The 24166-nt window shown below is 41.0% G+C and overlaps 1 protein-coding gene across 1 annotated transcript in view; it reads right to left on the minus strand.

Annotated features, from left to right (window-relative positions):
• dph6 (diphthamine biosynthesis 6) overlaps window positions 1-24166 on the minus strand; it is a 58757-nt gene that overhangs the window by 3544 nt on the left and 31047 nt on the right. The window contains exons 13-14 of the mRNA XM_039785825.1: window positions 9057-9305; window positions 3647-4034 (exon numbers count right to left, since the gene is read on the minus strand). Coding sequence (XP_039641759.1) covers window positions 3647-4034; window positions 9057-9305 — 637 coding nt within the window. The remainder of the gene's footprint in view (window positions 1-3646; window positions 4035-9056; window positions 9306-24166) is intronic.

Consider the following 24166-nt stretch of genomic DNA (forward strand, 5'->3'; position numbering starts at 1 on the left):
AAGCGGGATCCTCTGGAGATGGCTAGCTGACAACTGAACGACTAAGAGGATGATTTTAAAAACAACTTCACACTACTTGCACACTAAGCCTGTTTTATGTCACAATTTTTATTTTTTAAAAAAATTCTCTTTTTTTTTTTTTTTATGCATGAATGAGAGACATGAGGGGGGTGAAGGTGACTTGAGTTACCAGGCAATTTTGTGTTCTTTTGTCTCTGTGAGTGAAAAGCGAGTAAAAACACAGACCGCTTTTCTCCAATCCCTATAAATGCTTCTGTAAAATCACACAAAATCCTATGAATACTTCCCATCACACACCCAATCCCCATCCTCTGGTCTCTCGGCTCCCCTTTGGGCTACACAGGGAGCCTCATTGAGAGGCCCAGTGGACAGAGGCTGTAAGATTCAAAAAGCCATCACATTAGCAATGGGATGGAACTAAACCATCTACCCAAGAGGACCAGCCATTATTCTGCTTCACGGCGAACACACAGGGAGCTGAAAAGGCTGCTGTTAAATCTCTGTTTTCAAAACCACACAATTACTAATGCCCACAACACCACTTTATGCTAAACATCGACAGCCATTTTTGTTCAAACTGATTAATATAATAATATTGTAAGGCTAAGTGAATAGAAGGTGGTGTGTAAGTGAAGGCAGTGGTGAAAAGGAGAGAAAAAGTGGGTTCCTGAGAGGAATGGTTGATGCCTGCTGGGCTTATGGGGCTTTTAAGCAGTGGCCAAGGCCCAGAGCCAGTGGTTTTTAGTTGTGCTACACTGACTTCCACACTGGTCAAAATAGCCGGTAAACAAGGTGGTAATTAGCAAGTGTTGGCTCATGAAAATAGTTCATTTTGTCCAAGAAGAATGAACAAAAAAGATGAGGGGCTGGGTGTGTGCAGTAGAGTAACGAAAAAGTGAAACAGAAAGCAGCCATAATCAATAATTTTATAGCAACAACGAATCACACACCTAATTGTATGTGAAAAGGGGTGGCTCATAGTGTTAAACCCAAAGAAAATATCGCCTGACTGCAGTTTCCCTCAACTCTACGAAGACTTATACGTCCTTTAGTTAATTGTTTGGGTTTCCCGGCCCAGGACCTTACTGTTTTTTTTAGTTCACTCTCACCCATCTCATTGCAGCTAATAAAGCAAAAAAGTTAAAAAAAATTAAAATAAAAAAAATCAACACTGTACAGACAGACAGTAAACAAGAAGTGGAAATTGTGGAGCATTTAGCTGCTAATGACACCAGATATTTTCCTCAGGAATTGGTGGAGACCAAAACAGAACTTAAAGGAGAGTGGGTACTGAACTCATTCATCAGATGTATACAAACACAGCTTCCAATAAATGCTAATGTTGCTCTGTATCTGCTGGATGTGTTAATAAGCAACTGTTTGCTAATATGTTCACCATTTTAAAACTTAAAAACATGTCAATGTTGTGTTCAGTTTGTTTCAGCTACCCCAAAGTGGCCCAAATCAGTTATTGCAGGTTTAAGGAGATGAGGTACCCTTTTTCTTTTTAGTATTAAAGTAAAGACATCATAACTTATTTGATTTTGACTTACTGTTGTGTTAAATAGTGGATTTCTTTAGTCACAAGATCTTATTTTGGTCCTTCTCTAAAAGTTGAGGTTTTAGTAGAGTTGTGGGGGCCTATCTTTGAGAGAACCTTTCTATCGTGAGTAACAAGTTGAGACAAGATGTTTAAAGGTTTCATTTGGAGCATATGTCATGTCTATCAGCTGTGAATCCTAACGCAAGTAACCCAAGGGTGGGATGGGGGTTGGGGGGGGGGGTTCAGTCACATTTTGCTCCAGAGTTGTTGTCTGTCTGCTCCGCTGACAGCAGCAGTTGTGAGGCTGTGACTGCTAGCGCCAGAGGTGTTACTTTTCCTCCTTTGACTTTTTGGATTCATCACCCGATGAGCATAGGCTGTGACCCATAAAAACGCCCATGGGTAAGCTTCCGGGGCTTGGCTGTGCATGCAGGGTAAGGTAACAGATTCCAGCTCAATGATGAGTCAGTAAAAGGTTTTAGGGGAGCAGTCTGTGCAGTCCATAATCAAAGAAACTTACATTTCAAGGGTGAAGATTGAGGTTGATTTTGCTAAAGTTAACCAATGACCCAGTACCAGAGTTGATGGTTTCTATAAAGAAAAACATTTTGGAGTACTTCTATAGAGAAGCTTCAATAGTACATTTTGATTTCAATTGTACTATAATATATACGTACATTTAGCATTTATTTGCCATATCTGCAAATACCAATTTTGCATGCAAAATTTATATTTGAAATATTTTAACAAGATTCCTCCTAATTGCTCGTTGCTCCTCTCTTCTATTGTGTACAAAGAGAAGAAATAAATGACATGCATCATATATCATGAAACAGTGTTTTATAACAATTATATAATTAGGTAGCAAAACAAATAGCACTGTTCGTTTGTCATGCATATCAACACGTATTCGAAACGGATCAACCTTTTCACCATTCATCACTGGTAACCATAATTTCACGTCCTCTGGAAGATGAGTTATGTCAAAGCTAAAAATGACAGTAAGATGGCTGGTTTGGCACAGATTCAAAAATGTTAATTGACTGCCTTAGCGATGACTTGACAACTGAGCCTGTGTGATCGATGTGCTCGTCGCCCTTTTCCCTCCGAGAGAACATCTCTCAGGATAAAACAAATACCGTTCCACATTTGCGTTGACGAGAACCTAGAATCCGGGGAGCAGGAGATGGTGGCGTATAAAAGTGTAATGATGACAAAAGACTGTGCCAGCTGCTTGGGTTACTGTACACAGTGCCGACACAACAAATGGCTTACAATAATTAAACACAGGAAGAAGTGGAGATCCTCTGGAGAGAATGCTTCCTAGAATATCTTATGGAGTTTACTTAACCAATGTCAGCTCAAACTTTCTTTGAAAAGAGACTGCAGAGAGAGACGGGCTGTCATTTTGTTTCCATTAATATAGTGATGTGGAGGTTCACTTGCAATAACAGTGTTGCCTTCAACAGAACAGCTTAAATCCTCTTATAGGTCCCATGACATGGTGCTCTTTGCATGCTTTTATATAGGCCTTAGTGGTTCCCTAATACTGTATCTGAAGTCTCTTTCCTGAAATTCAGCCTTGGTGCAGAATTACAGCCACTAGAGCCAGTACCACAATGAGCTTTCCTTAGGATGTGCCATTTCTGTGTCTGTAGCTATTGAGGAGGAGAAAGGGGGAGGCAAGGTGGAGGGTGGGGTGTGGCATTGACCAACTGCCACTTTGCTCGTTTGCAAGCCATGATGTCTCTCTCTCATGGGTGGGCCAAATTCTCTGGGCGGGCAAAGCAGATAAAGGGGAGGTAACCTTGCTCCTTATGACCTCATAAGGAGAAGATTCCAGAACGGCCCATCTGAGCTTTCATTTTCTCAAAGGCAGAGCAGGATACCCAGGGCTCGCTTTACACCTATCGCCATTTCTAGCCACTGTGGGACCATAGGCAGGCTAGAGGAATGCATATTAATGTTAAAAAAACTCATAAAGTGAAATTTTCATGCCATGGGACCTTTAAAGAGTGCAAATATTAGATCAGTGCAAAGCTCATGTGTAATGTGATGTAAGCAACATGTCCAGTGACATACCTTTAACAATCTGCTGTGCCAGTGAGTGGTTGCACTTGTAGAACACCCTGGCACACAGCGGCACCAGCTCAGCATCCATTTTCATCATGGCTTTCTTAAATGTAGCGCCAACTGCTACTGTTACATCCTCCACACTGGAGACCTCCAGGTTATTGCCGGGCACAGCCAGGGAAAGTGAGAGTGAAGCACTACACGTGTCAGCAGACATTACAGTGTGGCACTCTATGGATCCGCACGCCACCTTTGTAGTCACGTGACAGGAAGTCCTTTTGGTGGGGTCATCCTGAATTGCAGTTACATGAAGCTCAACAGCTGCACCCTTGGGTAAGGCTGGTACCATGACGACCAATAACGGCGCGGGTTTGGTCTCAGGCTCCCACAGCAAGTCCTGCAATGCAGACAGATAGAATTTATATTCAACTGGCTGGCAAATTATGCTGTGTTGTGCTACACACTACAATCAAATGTATGGCCCTCCTGCTGGGATACATGCTGTGCTTTCTGACCACAAACACCACTCCATCAACATTAAACATTATTGTAAAGCATGTCGTAAAATTCTACCACAGAGCACTAAGACAGGCTTTTTACTTGACAGACTGACAGGCTATCAAGTAACACGAGATTGTGGGGTGACCCTTGGTAATGATAGTGTGTACAAACAATTCAAAAAGAAGCCATACTGCTTGCAGCCACCGTGAACAAAATCCACAAATGCATTCACTTTGAGCTGCATTGGCTTACATAACAAGTCCTATCCAAGATGACTTCTCACCTCTCTAAGAAGATCACTCACACAACATGTTGCGGCAGTTTTCACCATACATTTAGCGGAAAACTGCCTCAATTTTATCTATAGAGCCAAAATCTATTTATTTTTCTCTCCTCTGGACTGAGGGCCATTAGCAGTAACACAATGTCTTGGACCAGTGCTACAATGTGGCCCTCTAATAATACTTGGCTGTGGCTTCATCTGCTAATGGGAGAGAAATGAGTGTTTTATATAAACGTCATTTCAGTTGGAGTCGATAGGGCAAAAACACTTAACCCCCTTTTCAATTCGCTGGATCAATTTTCAACCACTTACACCCCACTTCGTAAGTGCAGAATAATAACAGGTTACTTACATTTTATTTTGATATTCACTCACAAAAAAAAAGAGAAATCATTGACAAGAGCAGACAACGGCCTCTTTGTCCCTTCAAAAGACAAACCGTCATGACCCAATCAGCCAGATTCACTGAAGCAGCACTTCAGCCTTCAGATTAAACTTTAGTAAACGCTTAATTGTGTATCAACAGCTAACATCTTGCCTTGAAGAGTGAAACATGAAAAAAAGCAAGTGTCCTGAATGAGTATGTGTGCATGGGTTAAGATGTCTTCACTCTGCTCATTTTGAAGAGAGCCTAGTTTGCAGTAATCAACAATCGCAGGAGCAGAGAACAATAGCCGTGTCAGCACAGAACTCTTAGCATGTCAGACTAAGTGACAGCACACATACGTGTCCTGTGCTTTGATAAATGTTATATTAGCACTTCTGGCACAGGCTAGGTATTCTCCCTAGAGGGAACTGCTCCTGCACTTGTCAATAGTGATTGAACATGGAACAGAGAGTGGGAACTGGGGAGAGAAGTGACAGGACAGGGGGTCCTGCTCAGCCAGGCTTAAAGGCCACCCTGCAGGCCTTGGGTGCTGAGGTACTATACCCAACCGACCGACCATAAGGAGATCACGGGACTTCAGCACTGCAGCTCCAGCCTCTGGCAGGACTTTACTGTCACGGCACAGTTGCTGACTTTTTGTCAGAGCTGTCGGACGAGGTTACATCAGTCCCTTTTTGTTTTGTTTATTAATGTATCCACCAAAATGTTACATTAGGTGGGAAGTTTGTTGAGCGGTTCTGTGGAACTAAATGTGCTAAAAGTGCATTATTGTGTGTGTGTGTGCGTGCGTGTGTGCGTGCGTGCGTGCGTGCGTGTGTGTGTTTCAGACTCGACTGTGGTAAGAACTACATTACCCTGCCAGAGGAGTGAGAGGGGGAACACTGGCTGACATCCCTACCTGACCAGAGATTATTTATTAAATGAATCCAATAAAACACAAACTTTGATATATGGTGGAGTTGAGTGCTGTAGTGGCAAGTTGGGAGGGCAGGCGGGTGGCAGAATGTGTGTGCGTAGAGGGCTCTGTTCCGCTCTACATCAGCCACTTAACACAATTCATCTCATTACTTCATCCCACTTCAGTTTCAGGGCATGCAGCCATTCCCCCAGTGCTCTCTCACTCCGTAGGCAGCAGGTAAAGGCATGAAGTCTGGATCTGCTGCGCTCAGCTCTCTACACTGATGGGGTGTGACCTGCCTCTCCTTATGTTTGTTTTGTTTCTCCCCACTTTCCTCTCTCTAACTTGCGTCCGTGCGCCTGGAGCGTGCGGTGGGTTGGAGGGCCAAGAGGCGTGAAAGCCAAACGGTAAACACGGTAATAAGGAAGTGGTGTAAAGGCGGGGGAACAGCGGGGAGCTGATGGGACTGCGCTGCTTAGCCAGTTCCCCTACATTTCCTGCCCAGCGGGACGCCTTCAGCATGTGGCTCTATGTCTGAGCACTTACTGTAGTGCTGTCAGTCTGCTATAATATCCCTTGCCATTCACTCCCTTATTCACTGACTTTTCTTGAGATTCCACTCTGAAGCTCGTCAGGCTGTTTGTGTAAATGAAACACACAGGGCCATGTCAGTGGGGTGAAGAAAAGTTTAAGGGTATGATGCCATTATAAAACCATGCCAGAAGCCACAGTTACTTCAGAAGTCCCAAGTAAGCAGGAGAGGTATAATGTAAAAAAAAATAAAATAATAAAAAAAAGGTTTTACTGTGGTATGCAAGGAGGAAACTCTCCACACTGCACATTTAGTACTATTAAATTAAATGTCTCCCCAATCAAAATGTCAACAAAACCAATCTTTTTTTTTGTTTCCACATTTCCAAAATAACTTTAGTGTTTATGATTAGTGTGTAATACAATAAAAGTATTTTTACCCTTAATAACAAAAGTAGATTTAAACCTACTTCATAATTATTGTTTACTTTTTGACATGTTTTCAGAAGCTGTTATTGCTACACAAAGACACATATGTTTAAAAAAAATTTGACTTATGACATCACTATCTCCCTGTTCATCAAACTCTTTGCGCACACACAGACAAACAGGCTCTTTGTGGTTTAATGCACCGTAAATACAATTTCACACTTGTAGCGACTCTAGTATGCTCCCAATTAACCCTGCAAGCTTCTTCATCCACCTGATTAGAGAAATTATCAACGCACAACAACATGGCCCTGTGGCTTCACAAACACGCTAGGCACTGGTGTTTCTACACAGGTCTGGTGTCTGAAAAATAGACTGAAAAGTATACCAATTATATTTTTGTATATAAAAGTGTATGGCTACATAACCCAACATTTGACAACTGGAAATCAATTAGTATCCATAACTTAACCACATATTACATGTTGCGCTCACTGTTTCAACCTATACTGACTCTAAACAAAATGCAATATAATGTATTTAAGTACTTAATATGACATATTTAAATTAGTTATTTTTTTTTTGGCAATGAAAGTTTAAGATAAAATATTAGGTATAACTTTCCGTTTTTATTTTTAAATGTACTTGTTACTACTTCAGTTTCATGGACCAGAATGCCAAAAGTAAACATATTAGATGACCGATAATAGATTATGTTATGCAGCAAAATATGAAATCACATTATTACCTAGCATAATTTAATGTTTTCATTGGAATTTGTCCCTGTATTAACATATTGTCTTGCCCATCTTATTTTCTTTTCTGTCTTTTTGTAAAACACTTTTGTTTTGAAAATGGCTGTATAAATTAGGTGTACTTAGTTACTAACTTATAGAGCTACAGTGTTGTGCATTTGAACTCTTTTTTTCCAGTGCTAGCCAACGGAGTTCTTCTGTTGTCTGTGGGAGTTGTGTTATCAGGGTTTGACCTAAGTTAAACATTCTAATTACAGTCAATCCCCACTCCAGGGAGAGCGCATTTCACCTAGTTTAGGATGAAACAGTAGCCCCCCCACTCCCCACCCCGGCTGCTCTCCCTATTTTTCCTTGAAGTGAAAGAGAGGAGAAAGTGTGAGGGCCAAGCTGGGAAGTCACACCAAGATGATCTGCCTCACAGTCAAAGTAGGAGCGTGAGGTCAGTTCAGTAACCCACCATCTCAGCCAGATCTATTCTTAAGGGACGAACTCACCTATTTGCAGATGGAGCTGTCAATTAGAGCTGCTTAATCTAGGAATCAGTTGAAAATAAAACATGGTCTCCTGGTGACTATCCTGGGTCAAATGAATATTTTTGATTGTTCTGACATGGAAGCACAACAGATGGAGGATGTTGTCCATCTTCAGTGACCTCTGACATGAGCCTAGCCTTGTCACCTCCCAAAGAACGACCCATTCTGCATGCTAAATTGATGTTACACTGTCAACGCTTGAAGTACAATAAGGCTGAATCAGCCAAATAAATTCACAAATAGACACCGGCTCTTGACTGAGATAAGCTGAACTGCAGTATATGTATTTAAATTCAGAAATGATCACTTAGGGATGTAAGAATATGACTGCTGGCCTTCAATATACTGCTATACTATTGTGGAATTGACACAAAGAAGACTCCCTCTCTCTTGTCTTTAACACCTCTCACCACTGAACAGAGCCACATGTTGGAGGTGGGCTCTTGACTCTCTCCCTTAGGCCCTATTCCCATGGCGAGACAGATTACTGTGGGTGGAGAAGGGCTGCCAGGGGAGACCGGTGCCCCTATTAGACGTATGGAGCAGGGGTTGTAAGCTGGGGCGGTGGAATGGAGGGAAGGATGGAGGGAGGGGGCAGGAAAGAGGGGTGGAAAGGGGGATAAGCTGCTGTGAGAGTTGAACGGAGCTCCAAAATGGTGTGTGGGGGCAAAGGATTAGGGAAGCTCTGAGGAAGACATCTGCTTCTGTGCCAAGCTCCACATTATCAAAGACACCAGCGTTTCCCACATCATCAACTTTTCATGAGCGCACTCACTGGTAAATATCAGTCGCAGCGGCTTGTGTCTCAAGGGGGCTGAGAGGGGTGAGGAACTTTCCCTTATTTCACAACTACAAAACACAATTCTGAAAGGGCTCTATGAAAAACTTGGGGTACCGTATAAAGTTTCTCTTCATTTTACTTATTCATGACCACATGGATCCCCCTATCCATTAAATATGTTTTCATTCTATGTAGTAGTAGTATCGTATTATAAGTATGATCAATATTTCCTCTGCATCTGTAAACAGCCAGTCATTGCTCTTCTTCTTAACCACTGGTATATATTGCATAAACAAAAATCTCACTCCACAGAGACTGACCTTCTCTTCCTCTGCGGCCCTCAGCATGCTCTCCCAGACGGCCCTGATGATGGGGATGTCTTGGTGTCTTGTGGTGTAGCAGTGGGCCTGGACAACATGAGCTAGAGTCAGACTGCTGATCACAGCCTCCAGAACCTTCTTCACATAGCTGAAGGACAAATGGGCCTGCGTCCTGGTGCCAGCCTTTACCAGCTGCATGGTACACGGGACCAAAGCAATTTGGCCTGCACAGAAAACCGACTCTTCAACCTGGAGAAAAGAGCATACATGAAAAACACAACAATGATGGCTTTATCATGGTAAAACCAAGATTAACCGTATACAGCCAAACTTGCGGCTAAATGAGGCTGTACTTTGTACCTCATTATCTTAGTTTAGTGTGTTAGAATGCTAACATTTGCTACTTGGCAATAAACACAAAGTACAGCTCATTGAAATGTCATTAGTTTTGTATTTGGTTAAAAAACAAAATATTGTACAAATTTTAACCTGACAGTGGTGCTAGATGGAACGTAAACACCAAATTTATTACAATTCATCCTGAGGGGTAACATGAATGTCTGTACCAAATTGAATTTCAATCCATCCAATAATTGTCGTGATATTTCACTCAAAACCACAACTGTGAACCTCACGGTGGCGCTACAGGAGAAGTCAGGAGCTCACCAAAGTAATTATTATCCTCTGGGGACCATGAATGACTGCTACCAATGTTGCAATCCCTAGCGCCATACTGCTAGTGTGGCTAAAGATAAGTAATTGCTACAGTTTTGTTCAGGTATTTTATTGTTTTTGTTTATTTGCAGAGAGATATAAAGCACATGCAATTTCAGTGCAGGAGAGAAAAGAAGCCTAAAAATCTTATTTAGAGTCCTCCCCTGTACAAAAGAGAAAAAACAACTAAAACATGATAATATATATATATATAAATAAAGCAAGTAAAAAGACAAGGCGAACAGAAATACAAACCATAGAGTCAGACAATAAATGCAATCAACATAAGTATTCCAACATAAGGTTTAAGATTAAATGGCATTGCCTCCAATGCTTGAACTTATTCATATCATACTTTCACAAAAGCACAAAGGCTAAAGGCTTTCATCTCTCTACTAATCCATGGTTGACACTTAATTACAGTCTTTTAGAGAACTGTTCTGGTAAGGCAGTTTTTAGAAGTTTCTTGGTAGCCTAGGTAATATCACTCCGCCGCTGCTGTAGCCTATGCTACCAACTACAGGGAACAAAGTATAACTATTGCAATGCGATGCAAGTGTAGTTTTATTTCTAACATTATTCTATCAACAGACATTTACATAGATAGTCGTTATATAGGCGTTATAATTTATTTGTCTCAGGTGTACTGTAGTGTTTTTAATGGCAGGCTAGCAGTTAGTGTTGACTTGCGCTAGCCTAGCACCAGCGAACTGTGCAACTGGAAGGACTGGATGAAAAGTGTTGAAAACATTCTCTACTGATAAATAACACACTGGCTAACTTGGAAATTAGGTCCTATGTCCAAAATTCTGAACCACTCCTTTAACAAAAGCAATACAGAACTTATTGCTAAGGGAAAAGTCTTTCCATCAGGGCCATAGAGCGTGAATCAGAGTCATAAATGTCAATTAAAAATACATTAATTTGGTAACATGTATGTTATATAAATGTAATTATATATGTATGTAACATAATTGATTGTGGAAATGTGCCTTTATAGTGAAAGTGGGTTAAAAAAAGTTTAAAAAAAGAAGAAAAAAAGAATTTTTAATTTGACAATTATGAACGAACACATCTATTCAACCAGATAACTAGATGTAAGAATCAAATCATCAAACTCCAAAATGACTTTTATAAAAAAAAACAATATTCATCAATGAGGTGCTATAATCAAATTAACATTCATTATAAGTGTATGTTTGAGTAGCAGTGCATTAATTAACAGGTTTCACCTCTTGCCATTTAACACCAACAATTCCAATTTCACAAGCAGGTATTCTGAGAAGCCTGCAAATGCATCTACGTTGCACATGTGTTATTTATGAGCATAATAAACTATGTGATAATTAGCTCAATTCTCAGTTAAATACATCTTAGAATTAAGCTTCTAGTATAATGAAACCTAAAAAAAAAAATCTATCTGTTCAATGCAGAGAGATGGCCAGGGATAAGGAGTGGCATTAAGGAGGTCAGGTCTTTAGAGACCCTGTAGCTCACCAGTGCTTGAGGTTAGATGGCATTAGTGCTGGACAATTAGCTGGCGGTCAGTGCAAATAGCGGTTGGTGACTTGTTGATAATTCCTGGCCTATGGGACCCTGGAGCACGCGCAGATCTCTCGGGAGGATCAAGAAGGCCTGAATCAATTGATACATGACCTGAGACAAGGTCCTTCACTGATTACCAAAGACACAGCCAGGGGTATCATGTTTCACAGTTAGATTACCAGAGTTAGCATGGACCAGGGGTATTACTTAAGAATTAGCATCCTCTCAACCAATCTTACTCTCCTGCTTACATTAAACAAGCCCTTTGTTTACTTGGATCAGTTTGAGGCCTACACAGATATAGGCCATGACATAACTTGTTCAAAGGAGGAAAACTGAAAATGGAATATTTCCCCCTTACTGCAATAGAAGTCTTTAATGGGATATTGGCAGAACAAGATGCTAGCCGCACAACTGTTTAGCTAGGGGGCAGACATGGTCATGGCTATTTCCATAATCACATGGGTTTGCCATGATCCCCAGCTCCTGGGTTCACTTGTCAACTTTGATGAATCTTCAGCTCCCATCTCTGCTGCTCCAAATTACTGGGACAGTGCGGGAGACAAGAGATGGAGGGAAGAGGGGTGCGAGTGAGTGAGGGGGAAGAAAGGGAGGACATAAGGCCCTCGCTGCTTTCAACCAGTTGGATCAATCACCGGATCATTTACCTGCGAGCACAATCTGCCCGAGTGCCTGCATTACTATGTCTGCGAGTCGTACATAAAAGCCAGATTCCCACACATCAACAACAAATTGTCATTGGCATTCCATTTATGAGCCATCAAATGCCATCATATCTACCCCAACAAAGAAGGGCTCCATCAGGTTGGACGGGTGGCCAGAATCTTTTAACATGCTCGTCCCCATGAAAAGAGCTCACTCCACTTTGAATTCATAAAGGCCGGCTACCATTTGTCAATTTGAATATCAAAAGGAGCTGGCATGGGGCCCCTTGACTGTTAAAGGCAGACTCCCATAGCTTCTACCTAGCAGGTGTGTGATGATCAATTATTAAGGATTCCTCTCTGGTTACTCTTAGTGGGAGGTGGAATTGGGGATTTGGGGGTTTGTGGTGGTGGGGGTACATATTTCTGTGGTGAACCTGGATGGGGGAGATACAGTGGAGAAGGGAGAGCGAATACTATTTACATAAAATTAACAGTTCAAAAGAATGAGTTCGCACACCAATCAAACTTGTTAATTGACTGTCAATGGTGTGTCCCTGAATATACAACACAACTACATTATTCATCTTAGGCCTTGACAGGGAAGACAGTCCAATTTGCATGGGCGTTCTAAACGTGATCAACAACCACAATGCCACATGCATTTTTAATAGGCCAGAGATGGGATCCTTTAATATTCATAAGGGTCAAACAATTGCATATGACATTAAACTTTCTATAACAAGGTAAGTATTTTTCAAATGCTAGCCATAGCAGACTAAATGGCCCACAGAGAAAAGGGAGAATCAATACTACTTGTTCATGTTGGTTTATTTCTGTTCTACTGCTTCTTAGTAATATTTGATATTTCCTGTCGTAACTTTAAAGGTTTTCTGAAATGTCAGGCTTTGGCTGCCTTTTGGAGCAAAAATGAATCTTGGATAGTTTTTCATCAGAAAAAAACACAAGAGTGTCTATGGGTGGGCAATATGGACCAAATTCATATCACAATAAATATCTACGCAGTATCTAATTTTCAATATTTGATGATATTTACTAACAAAAAGTATGATCAAAAAATGAACCATTTAGTCGACAAAGGTTAGTTTTTGTCGGGGTTTTTTTTAGTTTCACAAAAAAATTTATAATTAAATTAATTTAAACATAACAACAAAAATGCAACAACATCTCTTTCTGATAATTTTGTCACTATGTTTTTTGCATTGTGAGTCAATAAAACAATACTGAGTGATCAAGCAGCCCTAACAGTAAAAATGGACCACAACGCTGTCCTGCTTGATATTAACAAAGCACTTTTTTTGTTCATGCTTTATCAACCTTTATTTTATGACTAAAACGCCATCTCTTTTCTAATAAACCCAATGACATGTCAAAAGGTCACCTTCCCCAAAGACATTTTCTCTCTCCATCCCTGTGAGCTGCAGACAGTAACATATATGTAAATGTACTCAGGAAGCGCCTTGCTGTGTCCACTTCCAACCTTTAATGGTGTCTTGTTTCAGGCTGGTGTGTCTTAGGTGTTTCTAATTGCAGTTTTTGTCAAAGAGCTTCCAGAGATGACCAGACAGTGCTATACTATTCACATTGGTGTTGGAGCCCTCTGGGCCCCCATCGTGTTAAGGACGTCTCCGAGTGTTATTAGCAGAGCTTTGGAATGGTATGGATGAGCTGGGCTGGCCTGGATAAAATGACCTGGTATTGACGAACAGTCAGGTTTTTCTGCCTGGTTCCAAGGACAGAGAGAGGTGGAAAACTGCTCCAGCGCTCCTATCAGATATGCTAATGGTCACATTTCTCCCCACTGAGACCTCATGCATAATTTACCAGGAAAATGATAATACAAAATGTGTTAAATAGGTTAGATTAATATGGTGTAACTTTTCCCTTATGCAAGGACACATGTAACCAAGCTAAAAGGGTAATGGCAGTACAGTATCAGCTACAGGGTGAGTAATTAAATGCAAAATGTTATTAATATTTGTGATATGTCCTCTCATGGAGATGTTACTACATCTTTTGAGTGTTGTTTACAGATTCACCATGAGTTAGGGTAAATAAATGCATCCTAAGAGCACAAGGCTTTCTAACTCAGAGCTAAAACTTAAAAAAAAAAAAAAGTATAGCTGTATGCCTTAATTAAATAGTTTCTAGTGAATTTAGACAAAATGTTAAAGGAGTATGACGTGTGAGTAGCACTGGCATAGATTCAAAAGGATGCTGCATTTACATGGTATGTTCCATTCAAAACTTGATATGTTATATAAACTGTAATTTTCTTTAAACGGGACACTCTTTGGTTCACTTTTAATCCCTTATGGAACATTCTTAATATATGTGACAAATTTCTAAACTTCTGTCTTGACTCTTTTTTTCACAGTAATTTTCTTCTTTTCTTGAATATTTTAGGGTTGGCAAATAGCTCAAAATAGTTCAAAATGTGGGGATCAAAAAACGAAGGTTGAAGTTTTGTTGAATGTATTTAAGTGCATATATTATTTCTGCTTTTTGGCGGGGATTTTATATGCAACGACTGTTTAATCCTTGTGTGGTGGATGGCAGTTTGTCAGGGATGTGTGCTGTGATTTCATCTTGAACTGGCTTCAAGTCTGTGGGGCTCTTTCAGCATTAGTGCATTCAAAGCAGATCACGTCTGGGAGTGGGAAATGATAAGAGATGGGCTCATGTTGTGCTGCGCCCTGAGGAAATCCTGCCTCTTCTGACACCTCATTTCTACAAATACAAACCTTTCAGGAGAACCACAACCGTTCTTCCCTCTACAGAATCTCTCCCCATGTTAGGCTTCTCATTTAAGGCTTCATGGGAAGGCGGAGGGAGATATTTGCCTTTTTTATTCCCTCCTCTTTTTTTCTACTATCTCTATTTTTTTCTTCCTGTTTGTGCTCCAGTTTGAGCCTAACCCCTGTATGCTCAACTGTCACACAAAATCAGTGTTACTTAAACGGCGACATAAATAGCCGTATGAAGTGCACAAAGAAAGGCAAGTATAGGGCACTTCTGAATGCATTCTCTCAGGTCTGAAACTGCACATTTATTTAGAAAACAAACCATACGCATATGTTCAAAACACAAGGTTATTACAATGACATATCTAGAAGTATACTTACAATTACACAATTAAAATTAGCCATTGTAGAGGCAACGTGTGGTCAGTCTGAGACAGGGACACTGGCCTTTCCCCAACCCCCACCTTCTCTAAGCTTATGTGTATTTTCTGTTGTGCCTGTACGTCTGCCCTCGACATGCCCACTCCATAGACACTGAACCGTGTGGAAGAGTAACACTGTCATGTCAGTTCTGGTCAACTTTATAGTGGTCAGGAGCTGCCGCTCATTGCTATAACCAAGGTCAGGGGAGCCTGACTGCTGGATGCTCAGGGAGACACATCTGAATGCCAACAGGCATGAATAAACTAATAAATAAATAAATACATCTTTCCACAATCATAAAAAAAAATTAGAATTCTTAAACACAAAATAAAACTACTTTTGATATGATTCGTGTTTTGTTCTTGTGTAAATTTACTGTCGCTCTAATGATGTTAAATGAAAAGAAATAGGATCAAATAAAAAATAACAAATACTCAAAGCTGATGTATTAAAATTGTCTGTTGTTGTTGAGTACTGTGCCACACCAGAGCTGGGCTGTGGATGAAGAGTGATGGAGGTGCATGGATTTTCATTGCGTTAGGCAAAATGCCCTGCTGCCTTCAACTGTCCCGACCTCACATTTTTTGACAAATTGGTTGTGAGGCTTTTACGACTGATGCACATATCGCAAAAATCATTTCTGCCAAGCTTCCTCTATGACCTGCCCGTGGGACATGACAAGCCCCTCCATGCATCGCTCTATCAAACCGAATCTTTCCAGGACAATGCAAATTATGACAAATTCCATCATCCTGCATTATGCGCTTTCCTGCTAATCTCCCTAATTCGAGAGAATCTGGGAGGGTCTCGCTGTTTCAGCTGAGGGGCATGTTGTCTGATTGAATGATGCTGAAACTGCAACCCTCAACCCCCGTTATTTCTCCCTTCCCAGCTGTGACCACCTTGTCTCTTCTGTCTTTTCATATTTTTCTTCTTTTTGAAGCTACATCTCATGGCCTGGCTGGTAATGGAAGCACTAACTTAACCTGGGCACAAAAAAATTATATCAACACAAAGTGGCACAACCATTAAAGTGTAACTGTCAGTAGTGGTGAAGTCAAGTTAGTCTGTGTGTGACAGAGTGTGGGTGTGTGTGTGTGTGTGTGTGATATGAAGGGTAAGACCACAGTGTGAAATGTCTTTTCTACATGAGACAGTGTGAATGTCAAAAACAAATCAGCTTGCGACCCAGCGACATGAAGCTGCGAGTCCAGAGAGAAAAGTCCTCTGCGTCCACATCCAAAACATCCAGTTAAACACAAGCACACACGAACCCTCTCTTTTCTGCCCTGCTGCTACTCTGTAGCTTGTAATGGACACAATATGTAGTTCAGTATTCACAAATTAAAGATGAATAACAGACAAGAAAAATGAAAGACAGACTGAACAAGACGGTGCAGAAAATGCAGAGGAGAGCAAAAAGAGATGTAGTTCCTCCTGTACTCAACAGATGGCAGTATGGCTGCATTAAAAAGGCAGCTGGAGTGTCAACAATGCTGTTTATACAAAGTCCACTCAATCCATGGACAGGCTGGCTAGACAGCATCGAAGTCGTCTTGGATTTTCTTCTTTTCTTTTCCTTTTTTTTTTTTTTTGGCAAAGTCAAAATGTTTGCATAAATAAGCCACAAATTCCACCAGTGAGATGCTAGAATATGGATGAAGGAACATGTGGAGGCAAATGATTTAAAAAATTGTATACAAATTGTTTGTGTTTGTGCTACACAAGCGTTGTTCTAGATTTATTTATATCATCAAAAACTCAAACTCCAATGTAGCGAAAATGTGTCTATAAAAAGAATATAATAAAAATAATTAAAAATCGAAAAAGAAAGAGTTTTTATTGAAGAAATCCTTTGGAATGATTAAAAATGTTATTTTACTGTAAATGTGCACCAGAGACAATCACTAAAGCAAACTGATAAAATACAATAGGCTGAAAATGAAGTGAATCCCCACTGAAAAATAGAGCAAATATTAAAATTTGTGTCAGAGCATCGCATTCAACTCAATAAATTTTGACATGTGGAAAATATTGTGTACTCTATATTATATTGAATGAACTCATACTCTGAGCTTCTCAACTACATTACATTACCCAGACTTACGGGGCCTGACACCCCCTTACATAATAAATCCATAATATCAATAATAAATATATATTAAAAGTGAACATGCTATGTCCGCGGAAAAAACAGGAGGCTGTATATTATTAATCTGCAGCAGTTTTTACTCCAGTAAAGCGTGCTTTGATGACAATGGCATTTGAAAAATGAATGACCCAGGTTAAAAGTTACAACTCCGAAGAATTGCTCCGTGTGAAATTTATGATGAAGTGAGTGGCCAAAAGTAAATGGAATGTAAGTGCTAACTCTTGTCTGACTCATCTGTAGTACTGCTAAAAAAAAAATCTGTTAATAAATGAAGACAAAATGGCAATGCTCACACACTGTTGCATGTGGATGTAATAACCATTTCTAACCAGAGGCGCTTACTGCCACTTTTAATGTGTGCAACTTATGGAATGGCAGAAACATAGGAAAGCATAATAATTACAGAAATCATCCATAATAGCAGTTTTCTAAAATAAAAACACAATACTACAGTGCAGGGTCTGTGCAGCAGTCAGTAGGTGAATCTGCTGCAGTAACAGGCCGTCTCTAACAGCCACTCAATCTGGGTTGGTGACAATTAGTGTTATAAACCCTGTGTTTGTTGGTAACATATCAATCATGGTTTCTCCGTTACTACATTTATTATGTGCTAACAAAGCACTCTATTAATACAATGCTAGGCATTTTTATTAAATTCTGTTTGACTGAAAGTTATACTGTACATCAAAAATATGAAAGCATTATGCAGGTTTTATTGTGCCTAGTTTAATTAAATTATCTTACTGCTAGATTCCTCTTATGTTTTGGATAAAATATTTTGGCTAGTGAAATGTTGAAAAGTTAGGGGGATATATTTCTGCCTAACGCTGTTCCCTATTAGATTCTGTATGTCACCACACTAGTATGTGTGGAAACTGGCTCCTGTTTTGTTCTGTTTGTATTTGCCACACATGTGTATATTTCACAAGGAGCATCTTCCAGACCCTCCCGATCTGTGTGTTTTTGTGTGTTTCTGTGTGTAGACCCTGTCAGCTATGCCCTCTCGTCACTGCAGGGGGAAGAAACACACCCGGGCAGCTCTGAATATAGTGGCTAGTTACCATAGTAATGGGATGGTCATACGTCTCTCCTCTCTCAGACAGTGATGGGAGTGGACAGGACACGCCGCTATGCTTTTTATCTATGCATTTGGTATTCAGTTATTTCATTCCACAAATAAAAAGCCAAGCCACTGCACCTCTCCTTTCTCCTTATTCAAATAGAGGGGTAAAATGGGAAGTAAATAGTTAGATAGGGGGTAATAATTCACACATGGGACTACAAATAATGATGTGTTTTGACTGAGTGTTTGTGATTGCAATTGTAATAGTGCGAGTGTCTTGGCAGATATCTGCTGTGGTGGGAACTTTACATGACGCTTTTCAGATGGCTTATTGATGTCTCTGAACCATTCACCCCTCCACTGCTCATCAGCAGTGACAAACTGAAAAGAAAACAAGTGCACACACACACACTCATGTAGCGTGAGTTGTCTCAAATTAAAAAGCAAAAGTCTCAAATTTATCAAATCAAATCATATTCATACATCATAACTGATTACATTCAGGTGAGTAAGGATGGTCTAGTGGTACATGTGCACACATGATGTATATATAGTATTTACATGCATATCTAGTATACGTGCATCTCCACATCATTCAGTATGTAAAAGAGGAAGAGGGACGACGGCTGTGGCTATCCTGTCCCTTGTTGACATGAACCAAGGCAGTCAGGCACCAATAATACATGAAGAGCTGTTCAAAGGCAATTAGGATCAGTTGTCAGGGCCGGGCCCATTAATGAGTGGGAGTGTGGCAGGGGCCGGGGCAGAGGCACAGCGGCGGCGTACGCGGCCGCGTGAGACTCGATGCACTCTGACAGATCCAGTCCTTCCCCTGTCCTCGCCTGGTACAAGCTGATACCAGTCTGTCCCCACGTGGTGCTACAGCAGCAGCGGCGCAGTATAATGTATTAAAGAACGCACTGACTCCTGAAAATGACCACCACCATGGCAGGTCAGCCTCTACGCGGTCACAGCAGGAGATAAAGAGGGGGGGACGTGGGATAGGGTGGGGAGGAACATAATTACCTCCTCTGCCGTCTACCACTTCCCATAAAACTGCCCCCTCATCAGATTAAAAACGTAGTCTCATATGACCTCTCAAATATATGTGTACACATTTACAGTGCACAACCCCCGTCCAACAGTTCCAGCAATGTCCCAGGACAGAGCTATGACAATGTGTCAACGCAGATATAAAGTACGTCTTGGGATGCGGAGCTGTATTAGAGAAGGGGGAAGGAAGTCCCCATTTTTGCATGCAAGAGTGTTGAAGAGTATGAATGCATGTTGTGGGTAAACAGACCGGCACACAAGCAAACATTTGCCAACAAATGTTTAGGTGCTGATGGCTTGAGATAACGGGTGAACAGTCAAACACCCATTTTGTTTGCCTTTGCATGGATCTTTATCTATTTGCATGTCAATCAAAGCAGTGTGAGTGCTGTATACCTGTCCTGTAAGCCATGACTGTGTTACAGTGAGTCAACTGTGACTCATTGTAATGACCAAACCAGTTTACCTTGTCATACAGCCAGGGCCTTTCACAAAGAGCACACAGGTGTGTGTGTGTGTGTGTGTGTGTGTGTGTGTGTGTGTGTGTGTGTGTGTGTGTGTGTGTGTGTGTGTGTGTGTGTGTGTGTGTGTGTGTGTGTGTGAGACCTGGCCTCGGGGCATACAGCCGACATGCCATTGCGGTAAGGTCTTACTGGGTTTGATCAGTGTGTTTTGTGTGTGTCCAGTTCAAGTGAAGACAGTTGACCCCACTGTTTGGGTAGGATGAGTAAAGCCTACAGAGACAGACTCAGGTGATGTACAAAGACAGGAACTGAATCGATGCTCGCTGGGGAAAGGCTCTGAGGTGAAGCCCAACTGTCAGTCAAAAACCTTTCTGACTCTCCCCAGACAAAAGGTTCAACTCATTGCACTCCATTCAGGCATTCAGGAAAGGAAACAACCAGCCTATTCTACTTGTGCCTTCAGTGAAATGTAAAGAAAAAACAAATGTGGGTGAACATCCTCCACTTCAACTAGGAGCAAGTAACTACAAGTGCTGAAGAACACCGTGGTTTTGAGAAGCCTTCAATCTCATGACTGCTCAAACCGCTGAGCCTTCAAGACCTCATTTTTCATCGACTCAATTACTCGACAACTGTTCCCCTCCTGGTCCCACCCCTTCCTCCCTGCCTCATCTCCCCCTCCTCCTTGGTTGGAAGTGATCATTTGTTCTTTATTAAAGTTGATAACATCCCTTGCATTGTCTGAGTGTGCACGCCAGAGAGCCACCCCTACTGTTCTAGCCTCCAGCGCTTCGTATTATTGGTGCATTATTTCACGCATGCCCTCCTCTTTTATCAAACGCTTTTGAAGTAATGTTAATAGACTAGAAAATTGAGACATTTATGAAGTATGGGCTGTGTTTATGAAAAAATCCATAAAGTATGACAGGGGAGAGGTGAGATAAAAGCAAGGTTTTAATAGATTGTGGCAAACAGGGGAGAGGCATCAGATGCTGACAGGCACCTCCTCCGAGATCCCTCATATTTTATGGGATTAATTTTGTTGTATTAGAAATGAAGTTAAACGTCCTAATTAATCTGTTCGTGCTGCATGAATACCTCCCCGAACGCAGATGCACGCACACACACTGCTTTTTGGCTAATTACTCTTCTGTGGTAATTGAGGTAGATTCAGTCTCTAGATGTAGGCTGAGGAAGTTTGGGGAGGTGGAGGGATGTTTGATGTGATGGATTGGGGGGGGTGGGGGGCTGCTGAATTGTGCATGTTGGCTCTCTTACAGTAGTGAAACATTGTGGGTGAGAACAACAAACCGTAAAACTAAAGCACTTAGCTTAATTTCTGCTATTCATCACACATTTTTTGCTTTCTCACTCACCACACTAGCTCATATTTAGCTGTCAGCCCTTTTATTTTTCACCACAAAGCAGGGCTGCTATCTTCACAAACGTGTACAATGCATTCTCCTACTACATTTCTAATGAAAATCACAGTTTCTTTTAAAACACAGGTGGAGAATGAAAGGTTAAAACATGTATATTAATGTGAGGAAGCTGCCTCAGCTGTTCACTTTGGGGATCTTTACTACATTTCATTCCCATCTCTTTCATCTCATGTTTCCTGTCACTCTCTACTGTCAATTACCTCAAAATTCCTTAAAGTAATCTTCGATAATATACTCTATGCTACTTTCTTGGCTGAAATAAACAAAATCCAAATGAGGCATCCAACACGCAAAGGGAACGTCTACCTATGTTCTTCTTTTAGTCATTCTTGCACACCCTTTCTTTTCCTACATGGGTGGCCCAAACTCACTATGGTTCAGATTGACCTCTGGACTTTTCATCAAGAGGGTCAGACAAAGTTCAGCTCATTGGTTTTAGACATTGAGATTATTGTTAGGTGATTATTCAAATTCAACCACCCACCACAGTATACTCCTCCCTTTGACGCTAATTGGCAGCGTCAGATCCACTTCCCTCCTGATGCCTCACAGTCCACTTTGACAATTTTTTAAATCCAATGCAAATCCTATCGCGAGCTTGTGCAAGACGGTCTTCCGCAATATTGACTGTCACTCACAATTAGGGGAATGAGGCAAGGGGTTAGTGTTCACCAGCAACCTGAGGCGAGTGCAGTCAGCTCCCAAAACACACCCCGCAGAATCTGATCAGTGAGTATAATTTCCTAGCAAATATCCCAGGGGTGAGCCACTTACCTTAACAGGAAAGAGGAGATGTTTAACAGCCATTCAACTGATAGTCTTCCTATTCAGACCTGGTTTGGCTATTGTGTTTGCTTCTGTAAATGTGGCTCCGAAGGGAATGTAATGGAACAGGCAGCATTAATCTAAATAGATGTGGAAAAGGTCCTGCAGTGTGAGACTCCTGTTGCTAACAAGTCTGACTTTAGTTAATGATAGGTCAATTTTTTCCATCTGGCAACCCATACGCGTAATCGTCTGTTATTAGTACAAATGGATTTCTGTGTAAAAATGTGGAACATTGCTGGCTAAAGAAACCCATTCTCTTTTTTTCCTGCTATTATCTTAATGCAACAGAATTGTTTAAAAGCTCCTTTTAAGAAACAACTGACAGAAAATTCAGTAATAACTTTTTATTTATTCTAAAAGCATGCCCATTACTTGGCTTTTGTTGTAATGAGATAATTTGTTTTGATATTTTGCAACAAAAATACTGGATGTCTGAGAGTATCTTTTGTTTTCAATGAATTGACTGATGTAATAAAACGGTGACATTTCTTATATCTTAATTAGATTATGCAAATTGTGTCTAGACAAATGACAGCGAAATTTGCGTTAGATCTCTGACAAATAAGAGAGCAAAATAAAAATAACAAGTGGGAAGAGCTTTCACACTGCCGCGCTCACAAATGATATATTATACCATAGGTAAAACATATTATGGTGAATACAACCTCTAAACATACGTCAATCAGGTACGAAACAATATGAAAGTGTAAAAACAAAGCATACATTACATCACTGTTTTTGTCTTTATAGCTTGCGGCTTGTACCTAAACTACTGGCATATCATACATTAACTACAATACACCAACAGGCCTGCAGCTTTGATATTGTAAAGGTTAACTAATTCTTTAAATCAAGTCAGATCTGAATCTGTCAGCTTGCCAGGCCAAGTCGACAGTCAGTCAGCTTGCCATTCCCGAGAGCTGAAGCTGAGAGACATGACAAACCAGGCAGATAGATGAAGAGATGGATGGAGTTTGAAGGTCCAGCATCCATCACATGCCAATCCTTAATGCCATTGCTCTCTCTACCTCCACAGGTACCACGCTCTCAATGTGGAGACCTACTGTGGTCCAATCCTACAGGGCCAGAGTGCCACGTTCTGTCAGCAGCCATGTGCGGTCTCTCAAACCACTGGGCACTTCTCAAAAGAATAAACTGGTCCCAACAGAGCTGAACATCTATCAGTTTATAGCCCTATTTGAATACAGCACATTAAAATGGTTAACATAACAAACAAGGAAGTAACATTTTACACAATTATTCATCAAAGGCGACTCTCAATTTCAATTTTTTGTCTCCATTAAGTCATTGCCCCGTCAAACAGCTCATCACAAAAAAATTCTGCTGCACAAAACCGACTGTCTGGACATAATTAAGATCACAAATTCATCCTTTAATCATTTCAAGTTCAACCCCCCACCCCCCTTCCAACACCCTTATATAGCCTTCTTTTGATTACTAATTATTTTCCACAGACAGTGAATGCAGAGGGCTCCAGGTTATTTGGTCTCAGACAGCAGCTTTTCTGTCTCGGTTGTTGCCAAAACCCTGTCACCATGGTGTCACACGGCAACAGTCACCAAGGAAAATTGTCATTAAGATGGAGTCAACGTAATGGTGAGAGAAGGGACGGCACTGCATGCTTGCTCACAGCAAGGGGGTAATTGTATCAATATGTAAAAATCTCTTGCTGTACTGAGGAGTTGTTAATACATTTTTGATCAAATTAAGTCATTGTAGCGTGGAAGAGGAGCAGAGGCGACGCAGGGGTCGTGTGAAGCGTCGTGCACAGCTCTGAGCAAGCAAACTCCTCTCATTGTTTTCTCAAATTGCTTTGGATATGAATGATCATTAGAGGAATAAGAGATTAGACTGTTTTCCAGAGGCAATGGCACGCGCCTACAGCTGACTTCAATTTCATGTCTCAATGAGAATCCATTGAGGAAATCAAACACTGCTGGCATTTTAAAAGCAAACCTGACTCTGTAGGTTACAT

This window comes from Perca fluviatilis, chromosome 20, assembly GCF_010015445.1.
Source record: "Perca fluviatilis chromosome 20, GENO_Pfluv_1.0, whole genome shotgun sequence".
NCBI lineage: Eukaryota > Metazoa > Chordata > Actinopteri > Perciformes > Percidae > Perca > Perca fluviatilis.